This window comes from Pagrus major, chromosome 11 (assembly GCF_040436345.1).
Source record: "Pagrus major chromosome 11, Pma_NU_1.0".
Taxonomy (NCBI): domain Eukaryota; kingdom Metazoa; phylum Chordata; class Actinopteri; order Spariformes; family Sparidae; genus Pagrus; species Pagrus major.
Genome location: NC_133225.1, coordinates 9,114,124 through 9,127,285, shown reverse-complemented (window position 1 = coordinate 9,127,285; position 13,162 = coordinate 9,114,124). Strand labels below are relative to the sequence as shown.

Below are 13,162 nucleotides of genomic sequence, written 5' to 3'. Positions count from 1 at the left end.
TATTAATCCTTTTTAACCATTTTTAACAAACCACCCCAAAACCACTTTGTTAATCTTTTGTCGTCTTTATCGGTCAGATGCAGCACAGCCAGCAGCAGGCTGGCAGCCTACGAGGTGCTGGTGATGCTGGCAGACAGCTCCCTGTCAAACCTCCGACTCATCACCAGAGAGCTCATGTCCATGCACCACCAGTCTGATCCCTCCCTCTGCAAGGAGTTCGATGTAAGACTCTGATTAACATAACATTTCTTACAGTGATTATACAAATAATTATGTTTTAGCCTTGTAGCTAACTCTCTGTGTCTCTCTCAGTATCTGCCCCCCGTAGAAAGCCGCTCAGTCTCAGGTTTCGTTGGGTTGAAGAACGGCGGCGCCACATGTTACATGAATGCTGTGTTTCAGCAGCTCTACATGCAGCCTGGCCTGCCAGAGGTAACACATGTTTGCTGTGTGCTGTTTACCTTCTGTAGTCACCAGAGGGCATCTGCTCTGTGAGTCCAGAACGAGTTTCACACACTCATTATTTATGTTTGGTTTTGAAGGCTTTCCTGTCCATTGAGGATGACACCGATCAGCCAGAGGAGAGTGTCTTCTACCAGGTCCAGTCTTTGTTTGGTCACCTGATGGAGAGCAAGCTGCAGTACTACGTACCTGAGAACTTCTGGAAGGTAACTCACCGTTTATCTCACTGAGAAAACTGAGCAGAGTGCTGATGATTCAGTATGCTGTGAATTCAGTTTATGACCTATTTCACACATCCAAATTTGTGTCTCTTGCAGATCTTCAAGATGTGGAACAAGGAGTTGTATGTGAGAGAGCAACAGGATGCATATGAGTTCTTCACCAGCCTGGTGGACCAGCTTGATGAACATCTCAAGGTGAAACTCAAACTCACAATAACACATCAATTTTAAAGAACAGTCCCAGCTAAGTAATATAAAACCTCATTAGTTGTAATGATATGATTAATGATGAAACTCCTTTTTCTTCCAGAAAATGGGTCGAGAACAGATCTTCAAAAACACATTTCAGGGAATCTTTTCCGACCAGAAGATTTGTAAAGACTGTCCTCACCGGTAAGCAACAAGAGTTGTTTTTCGTCAAACTTCAAATTATTTTTTATTTTCAGAAAACATCACAGATGATGTTTGACCTTTGACCTTTCATTATACAGGTACGAGCGTGAAGAAACATTCATGGCTCTGAACCTCGGAGTGACATCTTGTCAGAGTTTAGAGATCTCATTGGACCAGTTTGTAAGAGGAGAGGTGCTAGAGGGCAGCAACGCCTACTACTGTGAGAAATGCAAGGAGAAGGTGCGTATAGTACTATGCCTGCTTATATTCTATCACGCTGGTATCATGTGTACTTACAGTGTTTACATGTGTTCACCTGCACAGAGAACCACAGTGAAGAGGACATGCATCAAATCCCTGCCCAGCGTTCTCTGCATCCACCTCATGCGCTTCGGCTTCGACTGGGAAAGCGGACGCTCCATCAAATATGATGAACAAATACGGGTATGAAGTCTTTCTAATCACAAAATCACGTATCTACAAAGTTGTATTTGGGCCATTGTCAGTTAAAAATATAAATAGACAAAAGATAATATTCAGAGAAGAATTTCCAAGAATAAAGTCGTACATTTAGGAGAAAAAAACTCAAATATTCTGATATAATCTGTAGATTATTAAAACGTGGAATATTCCCTGAGATTAAAGGTTTGGTTTAGTTTTTTGTTTTGGTTTTGGTTTTTGTTAAGGAACCGTGTTGCTTCACTTTGGCAGATTGGATCAACACTGCAGACACCATCTCTTGCCGTTTATTAGCTTTTCTCTCGTTTATTTCAAATGTATAACTTTATAATCTCAAAGGATCTTTGAGTTTTTTTTCTAGTAATTCTGCCACTTTACTCTCATAGAATATCAACATTTTAACCACATAAAGTTACAACTTTGGAGATTCAGATTTCACTGAGCTTTGTAATTTATTTATTATTATTTCACCTACAGTGTTCCTAATACACTGTCATAAATATCTCCATTTACGAGAATACACTTTCCTGTCTCACATTACCTCAAATCCCAGAAATGTACGTATGATTAATATGAATTCTGTGTTATCGGTGCACAGTTCCCCTGGGTGCTGAACATGGAGCCCTACACCGTCTCTGGAATGGCTCGTCAAGACTGCAGCGGAGAGGGCGGCGAGGGGCGAGGCGATGGCACCTCAGGAGGGTCGCCCAGGAAGAAAGTCACGATCTCTGAGAACTATGAGCTCGTGGGAGTTGTTGTCCACAGCGGTCAGGCTCATGCTGGACACTATTACTCCTTCATTAAAGATAGACGGTAAGTTCCTCCTCCCTTCGCTCATTTAAAGGGCTAATCTCTGGAAATCAAATACATTTATGTTTTAATGTGATTCCCAGAGCGACGTGCTGCTCTCTGATTGAATTTTCCAGCTCCTGTTCCTACTTTACATAAGAAGCACGTAACCTGTGATTAGTGGAGCATGATAAGCTGTTGCTTTAGCTTTTCCTGGCAGATTTTAGATGACCTCCTTGGGGCACATGAATGCAGCATCAGGCTTTGTGTGGGCTGTCCTGGTTTAGTTTGTAAGCATCTCCAGATGTCTGGCTCTGGAAGGCAGGAATGCTCACTGAAGAAGTGGAATGTAAAGAGACCACAGGAGCTAATATCTGGCATCATTTTCTCGCTCACTCGCTTGTTCCTATCCCCGCTGAAGACTACAACAAAGAAAGTTTGTTTTTAGGACGTCGATCTTTCTCCAGGGAATTAGACACATTTTTGAGCTGCTATGAAGTTAGTTTTTCTCTGTCAGTAAGAGATGTGTGATCCGATGTGTAGATAAGTCACCAGACAGGCTGGGTGGCATCCAGGTGGTTCACCCGGTTGTGGTGACAAACCTGTCTGTCAGTGAGTTGACCAGTACGATATGTTCCACTGTAAACTGTTAAGTGGAGCAGCATTTCTAAATCTTGTTAGGGAGATGACTCTGCTTTAGCCCCACCTTAAACTGAGTCAGAACAGTGTGCACATGTTTTATTATGGATGCCTTTTTAGGTATTGTTGAGGTTTTTTTGTATATGATCCAAGCATGTGCTGAGTTTTGATGCACCTGTATCTAATCGGATGTCTTCCCATCCTTTGTCTCTTAGTGGTAGTGCCCGCGGACGTTGGTACAAGTTCAACGACAACGTGGTGGAGGAGTTTGACATGAATGATGAAACCCTGGAGTACGAGTGCTTTGGTGGAGAGTACCGCCCCAAAGTTTACGACCAATGTAAGTGACACACGATTGCTAAACATAAAAGTATGTAAATCTCAACCGCTGAACACATTGTTAACTTTAATGTTCACATGTGTACGTGCAGCCAACCCATACCCTGATGTGCGGAGGAGGTACTGGAACGCCTACATGTTGTTCTATCAGAAGATCAGTGACCAGAACTCACCCGTCCTGCCCAAAAAGAGCAGAGTCAGCATCATGAGGCAAGAGGCTGAGGACCTTACGCTGTAAGTGAACCTCCCACTATATACACATTCTCTTTATGTCATTAATAATGTAGCATTATATTCATGGAGGAAATGGTTATTGATTTATACATGAAAAGCTGTCACAGTGTTTAGGATCAGCCGATCATCATCTATCCTGTGTCTATGTTTCGCAGGTCTGCCCCGTCCTCTCCTGATGTCTCACCGCAGTCCTCTCCCCGCCCCCCCAGGGCCAACAACGACCGCCTCACCCTCCTCACCCGTCTGGTCCGCAAGGGTGAGAAGAAGGGCCTGTTTGTAGAGAAGATGCCTGCCAGCATCTATCAGGTAAAGTGGCGTCAAGCTGCCTGACTGGAAGTAACATGGAGGTCCAAAGATATAAATTCTGTGTTCACACCACCTTAACATGTGTTTTGTTAGTAATGCAGGAAGAACCAGGTTCATCTGACCTCTCTGTTTGTGGTTTGTGCAGATGGTGAGAGATGAGAATCTCAAGTTCATGAGGAACAGAGACGTCTACAACAGCGACTACTTCAACTTCACCCTCTCGCTGGCCTCCGTCAATGCAGTATGTGCTTCCATATTTCTCAATTTTCAGGAAGCAAATATTCTTGTCATCATTTGCATATTATCTATTTATCTACTTCCCTTTTTGTGCAGTGCTTTTTTTTAGTAGATGCAACCAGAATCACAGTTTTGACGTGTACTGCTTTGCTACAAATCATAAAACCGTGTAATTAAAACCCCAATAAATCACACCGGAGGCCCACACAGTACACATGTCAGTGATGAGTTTTGTGGCTTCCAGATAAAGATGTTCATGTGTGTTACAGACAAAGCTGAAACATCCAGACTACCAACCAATGGCCAAAGAGAGCCTTCAGCTGGCTGTTCACTTCCTCTTTCACACCTACCTGCACACCAAAAAGAAACTCAGGTACGTCCTCGCATACATCCGCCCCCGCGAATAATGAACATCTCTGATAAGCAGCAGTGTTTACCTGTACTCATCTGTAACCTGCTGCAGGGTGGACACAGAGGAGTGGATGGCCACAGTGGAGGTGTTGCTGACGAAGAGCTGTGAAGCGTGTCAGTGGATGGTGCAGTACCTGGTCGGACCGGAGGGACGAGAGATCACCAGGTCAGGGCTCGTCTGCCAGCTGGTTAACCCACAGATCTGTTACATGTGTACAACACGTCTGTCCACCTGCTCCACAAGTGTTTTTAAAAAGCGAAGGCGTCTCTAAAAGACGGCACGCTGAGACCTACATTTTCTCACTAACACACTATCACTTTATCTACCTATCACATCCCTTTATGCAGTCCCTGAAACATCAAGCATGGGTATACTGTATGTCTGTAGGGGCCTTGGCCTGGGTTTAATCACTGCAGCACTTTTGTAGCTGTCCTAGTGATATGCGATACAGACTTGGCAGCTCGCAAGCATTGCTCCCTCATTCCAATCAATGCACACTGAACTCTGTGACCGGGTCAAGTCTTTCCATCCTGGTTCTGCTGCTGCAGCCACTAAAGCTTTACTCACACTCTTGTTTACTTTGTATACTCGAGCTTTGTAAATAACTGTCATGCAGATCTCTACAGTCGGGCTGCCCCTGACGAAAGATTTTTCATATTGACTAGTAGTTGTCAGATGAACACATCTGCGCATTTCTAATATTGACCTAATTATTGAAATATAACATTTTTGGGCAATGGACGAAGCGAGCCAGCTGTTTATGACATCGCCAACAGCAAATGCGAGATGTTAATGATTTTGAATTTAATGGAACAACCAGCAAGGAGACTGAATATTTTGTTAATTTATTTGAACAGAGTATAACATTACATGTGTCTTGTTCAAAACGTAGGAATAAATAACTTCCAGCTTCTCAGAAAACAAGTACTCAGTCTTATCATCACGATGAATGATGTACTCGCTACAAACGAAACCCTTGACTCCACCTGGCACTTCTCCACGTGGCTTCATATCCCAATGGGAGTGTTTGAGAAGTGGAGCGTCATGCCTGCCTGATGTTGTTGAGTTGCTAAGATTGTGTTTATTTCGTCATTTCTCCTTGACTTTTGTGCTTCTGCTGTGGTTGAGCAGGCTACTTAGTTTAATAGCTTCGTTATTTGTTTGTTTTACGTGTGTATCGTTAATATTTCCGATCTTGTTGTACTGTTGGTCCCGAGTTTGCATAGGGTGTTTTATTTTGAAAATTGGCCATATGCACCATGCTGTTCCGCTGTCTGACTTCCTGTCTGGCTCGATTGGCTCTGTGCAGCTTGATGCAGCTGCAGTCTGCTTCAATCAAAAATATGACTGGGGGTGTTTTCCCCACAGAGAGACGCTCCTGGGACGCTGCTGAAACATGCGGTGGTGCAACCGGTGGACACACCAGCATTGTCTGCGATGGCCGCGATCAGCTCAGGTGGCTGTAAATGCACCACAGAGAGGCCTGGTGCAATCTGGGGGTCACTCCTGTGCCGCTTCACGCCTCTTTTCCCAACATGACCCTTATCAGAGTCATGTTGTGGGGCGCTGTAAAGGCTTGCATGTACTTTGCCTGTTCTGCAGACATACTAGTACCGAGCACGCAGATCAGCACGCGTTTCCTTTTATACTACAGTGAGGTCCCGTGTCGGTCTGGTATGGCTGCGGGGAACAGTCATTTTATTTCCTTTTATCAAATTGCCCTTTGTTGCTGAATGACTGGATGCTGATCAGTAAGGAATGTAAACTCTTAGAGCCAGAGGATAATTTTCCTAAAGTGCGTGTGTGTTTTCCAGAAAGGTGTTGTCTTTCACGACTATGTGTTAGGCATGGGGTGATTGTGTCATCCTCAGAAATGATTGGTTGTTGAACATCAGACATCAGTACACACCGGCCCCCTTTACATACAACACACCCCTTCCCACAAAAAAGAGATGCACTCGCTGCACTCAGCTGTGTGTCTCAAGGCCAAAGACACCAGCACAAGTTTAGTCTCTCACACAAACAGTGTTTTCAACTGCTCCTCGTGTTTTTCAGGATGTTTTCACATCATTATCACACGTTAAATTCAAACTGCCATTTCCTTCTGCTCATCATTTTAAAGACTGATATTGATTTTGACCGTATGTCTTCCTCAGAGTTTGTCTGTTGGAGTGCAGCGTGAGGGAGGTGAGGGTGGTGGTCGCATCCATCCTTGAGAAGACTCTGGAGAGCGCGCTTCACTTTGGAGACCCAGGATTGGACAACCTGATGGACGCCCTGCTTTCCTTATTGGACAAAGACGTTCCCGAGAATGTGAAAAACTGTGGCCAGTACTTCGGCCTCTTCAGCAACTTCGCTCAGAGGGTAATAAACCATCAACAACTAAGTAGTGTTAGTGTTCAACTTCCAAACATGAAATAAAATGACTGTTAGATGGTTTTCTCAGTGTTTTGTCTTCTCTTCTCTCTTTCAGGGTTGCGGTCCGTGCCAGTTGTTGTTGAAACACTCAGCTTATCGCCGGATGCTCATCTTCCTGTTGGGACCCAATAGGCAAAACAACCAGGTAGAACTGCATAATATACAGTGTGTAATAGTACAGTATGAATTGGTTCACGACACGGTGATGCTTTCACTTTCACCCTTACACGTTTTCATCCAGAACCTCAAGACTTTAGTGTTTTTATCTGTGCTCTCACAAATCGGTTAAAATGTAAATGTAGTTTTGAATTGTTCATTGTTTTAAGAAGTTTTGAATGTTATCAACATTTAAAAATGACAAATATAAAGCTTTTATTGCCCACAACAGTACTCATTGTTTCTCTGTGTGTCTCTACAGAACCGGCGGTGGAGTCCAGCTCAGGCGCGAGAGTTCCTTCACCTCCACAGCACCCTGGCCCTCATCACTCTACACTCTGACCTCAACTCTCAGCGGACGCATGGTGAGACACTTGAATCAAATCCAGAGGCTCGCAGGGCTGATGTTTTTGTACGAACCAGCTCTAACTCCGATGCATTGATTTCTCACATGTTGTCCTGTGTAGCTCCAGGAGTGTTTAAACTGCGTGTGAGCGGCGTCCCGTCCTCCACCCCGCTCCTCCCCCTCCACGCAGACATCCTGGCCTCACTCTTCACTCCAGAGGGACAGCCTTACCTTCTAGAGGTAACATCCAAAGAAACAACTCGCATGCCTGACTTCAGTCATTCTTATCATAAATAATACAAAAGAACCATACAGTTGTTTGTTTTTTTTAAGCCATGGTCTATTTATCAGGGCCTCGCTGACTGATGTTCTCTCTTTGTCACTGTGAATATCCACCAGGTGATGTTTGCCATGCGTGAGTTGTCAGGTCCTCTGTCTATCCTGATAGAGATGGTGACCTACACTTCGTACTGTAACGAGCCCTTCTCCCTGGGCGTGCTGCAGCTGCTCAAGGTAAAAAAACAGAAAACAAAAACAAAAGCCTCCATGACCTCAGAGAGACAGCTGTCAGAGCTGTCAGAGACATTCAGTAAATGATTTTAAACTCTTCTGAACCCTCGTAGACCCAGCTGGAGACGGCTCCACCTCATGAACTGAAGAACATTTTCCAGATGCTGCAGGAGCTCCTAGTGAGTGACAGCCATCAGTTAACCCTGTGACCCTTCACCTAATGATCCATTATGATCAGTTTGCTAACAGCAGTTTAATCTTTTTGCATCAGGTGATGGAAGACCCTCTGCAAGCCCAGAGACTCAAGTATGCTTTTGAGTCAGAGAAAGGCCTTTTGGGTATGTAGTTTCTGTTTACATCTATTGTTGGAAGACTGCCCCACCGCTTGGCAACATTATCACCTTTTGTGTTTGTTTTTTTTATTAAATGGATTTATTGAATGTATAAAAACATGAGTGCTGTCTCTTCTCAGCTTTGATGCATCAGAGCAACAACGTGGACAGCAGACGCTGCTACCAGTGTGTGAAGTTCCTGGTCACATTGGCCCAGAAGTGAGTACATCTAAGAGTCACATGTCAGAGTTTTCCAGGAGTAGTAATTCTCCTATATGTACTTCATTGTTCCTTTTATTTTCCCCACCAGGTGTGCTCCAGCCAAGGATTACTTCAAGGACTTGTCTGGTCACTGGAGCTGGGCAGTACAGTGGCTACAAAAGAAGGCAAGCTTATAAAATACAATGTAGTCACAAAAATCAGAAGAATATGTTTAATTTTTCAGTATTTTGACTGTATCAGAGATCGACAGTAGGTAGCCAACAGGGTACAAGGGGAGAGAGAGAGATCAGGGATGATGACGAGTATCTCTAGCTTGGAATAGACCAACAGGACACCCCAGAGGAAAACGTTTCATACGCTGTGATAAAATACTTGTGTGATTATTGTGCTTGTGCATCATTCGCCTCTCTCACCCCTCAGATGACAGAACATTACTGGACTCCACAGAGCAACGTCTCCAATGAAACCTCCACCAACAAAACCTTCCAGCGTACTATCTCTGCACAGGTACGCACACAAACACACGCTGTCACCGGTACTTGATGTTTATTCTTTCTTCTCTGCTCTTTAAGTGGCTCACTGTATGTTTCATTGTCTGTGTCAAACCCTGCAGGACACCTTGGCCTACGCCACAGCGTTGTTAAACGAGAAGGAGCAGTCTGGCAGCAGTAACGGTTCCGACGGAAGCCCAGCAAATGAAAACGCCGACCGCAGCCTCCGACAGGTAGCCATCAGCCACAGCGGTCGCTAACTGCTCGGCACAGCGGGCTTCTTACATGACTCACTGCAGTGCAGCAGCTCATGCTCGGTTCACGCAGCCAAAAAAAGAGAAGAATGGAACAAAAATGGAACATCTCACTGGCTTCTGTCAAACGCTGTGAAGGCAGTTTGTTGCCTCCCACGGTTGTTATTAGCGGTGGATTTGAAGCGGCTTCATTCTTCTCTGACTCCCGCTGTGGCTGACAGGATGCCCACACAACTCAGGGGTGTCAGACACAAATAGACCCTGATGTGTTGTGTAGAAATTAACATCCTGCTGTCACTGCGTAGCTCGTTGATATCTAACCACTCATAAAACACCACATTTCTTTGATCTCTTTTCTTAAACGGTACACCTTGTCTCTCTCCCAGGGGTCAGAGTCTCCCATGATGCTCGGCGATTCGAAGAGCGATCTAGAAGATGTAGACCCGTAGCTCCTCCAACCAGCAGGATCCCTCTGAAGGAGCGGCGGCACAGCACCGGGCAGCCAATTGAAAGGGCTGCACTTTGCCTCTGATTGGTCCGGACATTTAGGACTCCACAACAAGCCAATCAGAACACTTATTCTCTTGGTCGCTACGGCAACAAAGGAGCTATGAATAAATCATAAATTACTTCCTTTCAGAGCAGCCAAGGCGATGATGGAGATGCATTATCATTAAGGGCAGCAGAGTTGATTACAGTGGGAAGTGCAGAAACCTTCCACAATCACGGATGACTTCAGTTTATCCTTTTATTCATTCATTCACTCAGAATGACAGCAAGGTGGAGGATGGGTTCGGGTTGTGTTTTAACAATTTTCTGCTCATGTTTGCCAATGTATCTACATGAATTACATTCATATTGTAAAGATTTGTTCCATAGATGTAATTTCCAGTGTAAGATAATATTTTAAAGTCTCCTGTGCTCTTCTCCACAGCCATGCAAAACTGCGAGAGGTCACGCTAGCTCGCTCTAGAGGAACTTACAGACATCAGGTGCACTTGTACAGGAACACCTCCACACACGAGCACTTGGGAGGGGGTGGGGTTAAGTATGCACTTTATAGTCCAGCCCAGTCTATTGTGACGTACAGCAGCACTGGTCAGTTCCTCTAGAGCCTCCTCGCGAGCGTGGCCTCGTCTTCTTTTGCTTTTAACAACCTATGTTTTTCAGTGCCACTTATGCAGACACATGGAAGCCCTAATAGCAAAGCCACTCTGCCTGTGACTTAACCTTTTCACCCTGGTGACGCAGCAAAGGGCAGGCCCTGTCCTAGAAACAGGACAAGACCCGGCCCTCGAGCCAATCCGAAACAAAGCAGTGCCATGGTCAGCATTCTCCCTCTACTTCTTCTTCTTCTTCTTGCTGTCAGGCAGCCTCATGTGCTGGATTTTTATTCATTTCATCGCTGTCTTTTTATTTTCTTTGCCACTTTTCTTTGACTCTGGATGGATTGACTATTGGAGAGGATGTTTAGGGACTCAAGCCTTATGCAAGAAAAAGCTGATCTGGAAGCGCATCGATCAGTCATGGTGGGCCGTCAGTGCCGACTGAAGGGGAGCTCAGGAGCATGTTTTATTTTTAGGTGCCAAGGTTACACACACACACACACACACACACACACACACACACACACACACACACACACACACACAAACACACAAACACACACACACACACACACAAACACAAAGAATAATACACTATGATAGAACTTGTGAAGAACATGCAAACGTGTGTCACTCATTCACTTTGCTCATCAACACAAAGAACAGTTACCTGTTACCTCTGCTTTATCAGGTTTGATTTTGTTTTTGTTTTTCTGTTTTGCTTTTTGCTTTTGTCTAGCTTTGTGAACACACACAGAGGAGCTAAACCCAAATGTAGCTCTAGTTTCATGCGAGAACGGCGCGCATCCATCGTCCCTAACCCCCAATCATCGGGAGACTTGAAGTGCCTTAACCTCCCGATCCCCTCCCCGCCCTCCTCCCCCTCTCATCCCACCTCAGACGCTCCCATCTCTGAGGGTGCGTTAAAGGTCTGCTCCACCTCTCCTGACCGTGACACCAAACCGGCGTCTCCTGTGGTCAAGTAGTCTTCGCTGTAGGAGTGCAACAGGGCTTCTTCATCCCCATTAGACTTCAGATAATACAGGGAAAATGTCCTCTGTGTGTTGTGACAAAGGATTGTTGGAATGTATCTGTTGGTTGTTGATTCTGTGTGTATGGGGGAGGGTGGGGGTGTATCTTTTTACCCTTATTAAACAGGGTGTAGGGGACAGGACAGGGTTTTTGGTCATGGTAAAAAAAAAATGCTGCTTCTTTTCACTCCGCGCTCAAGCGGAGACACTTTGTAGATACTGATTTATGCTAGATAGTTTTAAGGGAGCCACACTTTCACTCAGACGTTCTGAAGACATGAGCCTCAACTAGCTTAGCAGATTAGCTCTCAGCTTTAACAGGTTAATGTTTACAGTGTGAGGACCTACGAAGCAATCATGCAAAATGGTTTTTCTGATGGGGAGTTGACATGTGATCGATCCACTGAGGCTCCTTCAAAGCCTGAGTGGAGGGAAGACACTGTTTTAGCCCTTCCACCCACCAACACACACACACACACACACACACACACACACCCTCACCCTCACCCAGCCCATTTTCCTCTCTCTCTCTCACTTGATGTGAATGTCACGTCGTGCTCTCCGGCACGTTTGCATGTGTGGCAGTAAGTGGTGGTGAAGTTTGTCTTTTCTGTGTGACGGAGGGAAGAAAAACAGCCCCCTGTGTTGTTTGCTGTGTAATTTGGTCATTAGCACTTACTGTCACAAACATACGCCCCCCCCCCCCTTCTCTGTGGCTGGTATCTGATGGAGCTGCATGCAGTCTGTGCCAAGCGATACATGAACCTGGAAAACATGAGTCGCATTCAGCCAAGAGTCTCTCCTAGGTCTGCCCCCACTGCTACATCACCACAACTACTAAAGAAAAAGAGAAAAAAAAAATCAGAACAATCTTTTGTTTTAATCCTGGGATGCAGGGAGGGATGGGTAAGAGCGTGGGTAGGGATTGGCATCTGTACGGGTTTTTACTGTCATTTTGAAAATTCACTTCTGCCATCGCAGGATTCTGTAATGCATGTTAAAACTCAGTTTTAATTTGTACATCAGAGTTTGATTAAGGGGAAATTTGATATAAAATAAACTGGAATGCACAACCTTTTGTAAACATTGTTTTTTTATGTATGTGTACTTATTGTCGAATGATTTTCTACTTTGTTCCAGGACAGGACCTTACAAAATAAGAGCCCAATTTTTTGGGCTGTGGTGAATATTCAGGAGTAAAAAGTTCTGATAATGATATATCAGCAGATCAGTGAGTACATCCACTAAACTACTGTACTTAAGTACAATTTTGAGGTACTTGTACTTGAGTATTTCCATTTCCTGCTACTTTATACTTCCACTCAAATATTGTACTTTTGACTCACTACAAACTGTATTTACTAGTTACTAGCACATTTGAAATTAATTTATCGAAAGTTGAACAGAAAAGCGCACTGATTCTGATAATGAGATAAATGATTGTTATCGGATCCGGTAATCAGTCGACTCGTAGTATGAGTAATATCTTTACTTTTGCTCAAGTATGACTTTTGGGTACTTTATACAACACTGCAGCCGATATACAGACATTTGTTGCAGTTGTCCCACAAATGTGGTTCTCAAACATCCTGTGACAAAGATGTGTAGACCAATGGAGGCAGGATGCAAATTATGGGAATTAGATAAGCATTTTTTCTGCATTATAATCTATGAAAAAGTTTTCATATTGGCACATATCGTACACCATATATGCTGTGATACATCAATTTCATCCAGTAATAGGCACTGTATCAGTCGGGCTTTCAACAAAATGTTATTTAATTTTTACCTTTTTTGTATGATGA

The 13,162-nt window shown here is 44.3% G+C and overlaps 1 protein-coding gene across 3 annotated transcripts in view; it reads left to right on the top strand.

Annotated features, from left to right (window-relative positions):
* Positions 1–12,430, top strand: part of usp24 (ubiquitin specific peptidase 24) — a 30,783-nt gene extending 18,353 nt beyond the window's left edge. For all 3 annotated transcript variants that reach the window (XM_073475894.1, XM_073475893.1, XM_073475892.1), the window contains 26 exons: positions 78–222; positions 313–432; positions 543–668; positions 780–878; positions 994–1,076; positions 1,175–1,316; positions 1,401–1,520; positions 2,134–2,348; positions 3,179–3,303; positions 3,395–3,536; positions 3,692–3,842; positions 3,988–4,083; positions 4,349–4,452; positions 4,543–4,656; positions 6,648–6,855; positions 6,965–7,054; positions 7,328–7,430; positions 7,533–7,651; positions 7,811–7,924; positions 8,035–8,100; positions 8,193–8,259; positions 8,394–8,472; positions 8,564–8,639; positions 8,896–8,982; positions 9,089–9,199; positions 9,607–12,430. In XM_073475894.1, coding sequence (XP_073331995.1) covers positions 78–222; positions 313–432; positions 543–668; positions 780–878; positions 994–1,076; positions 1,175–1,316; positions 1,401–1,520; positions 2,134–2,348; positions 3,179–3,303; positions 3,395–3,536; positions 3,692–3,842; positions 3,988–4,083; positions 4,349–4,452; positions 4,543–4,656; positions 6,648–6,855; positions 6,965–7,054; positions 7,328–7,430; positions 7,533–7,651; positions 7,811–7,924; positions 8,035–8,100; positions 8,193–8,259; positions 8,394–8,472; positions 8,564–8,639; positions 8,896–8,982; positions 9,089–9,199; positions 9,607–9,669 — 2,965 coding nt within the window. In that variant the 3' untranslated portion in view covers positions 9,670–12,430. The remainder of the gene's footprint in view (positions 1–77; positions 223–312; positions 433–542; positions 669–779; positions 879–993; positions 1,077–1,174; positions 1,317–1,400; positions 1,521–2,133; positions 2,349–3,178; positions 3,304–3,394; positions 3,537–3,691; positions 3,843–3,987; positions 4,084–4,348; positions 4,453–4,542; positions 4,657–6,647; positions 6,856–6,964; positions 7,055–7,327; positions 7,431–7,532; positions 7,652–7,810; positions 7,925–8,034; positions 8,101–8,192; positions 8,260–8,393; positions 8,473–8,563; positions 8,640–8,895; positions 8,983–9,088; positions 9,200–9,606) is intronic.
* The last annotated feature ends 732 nt before the right edge of the window (positions 12,431–13,162 follow it).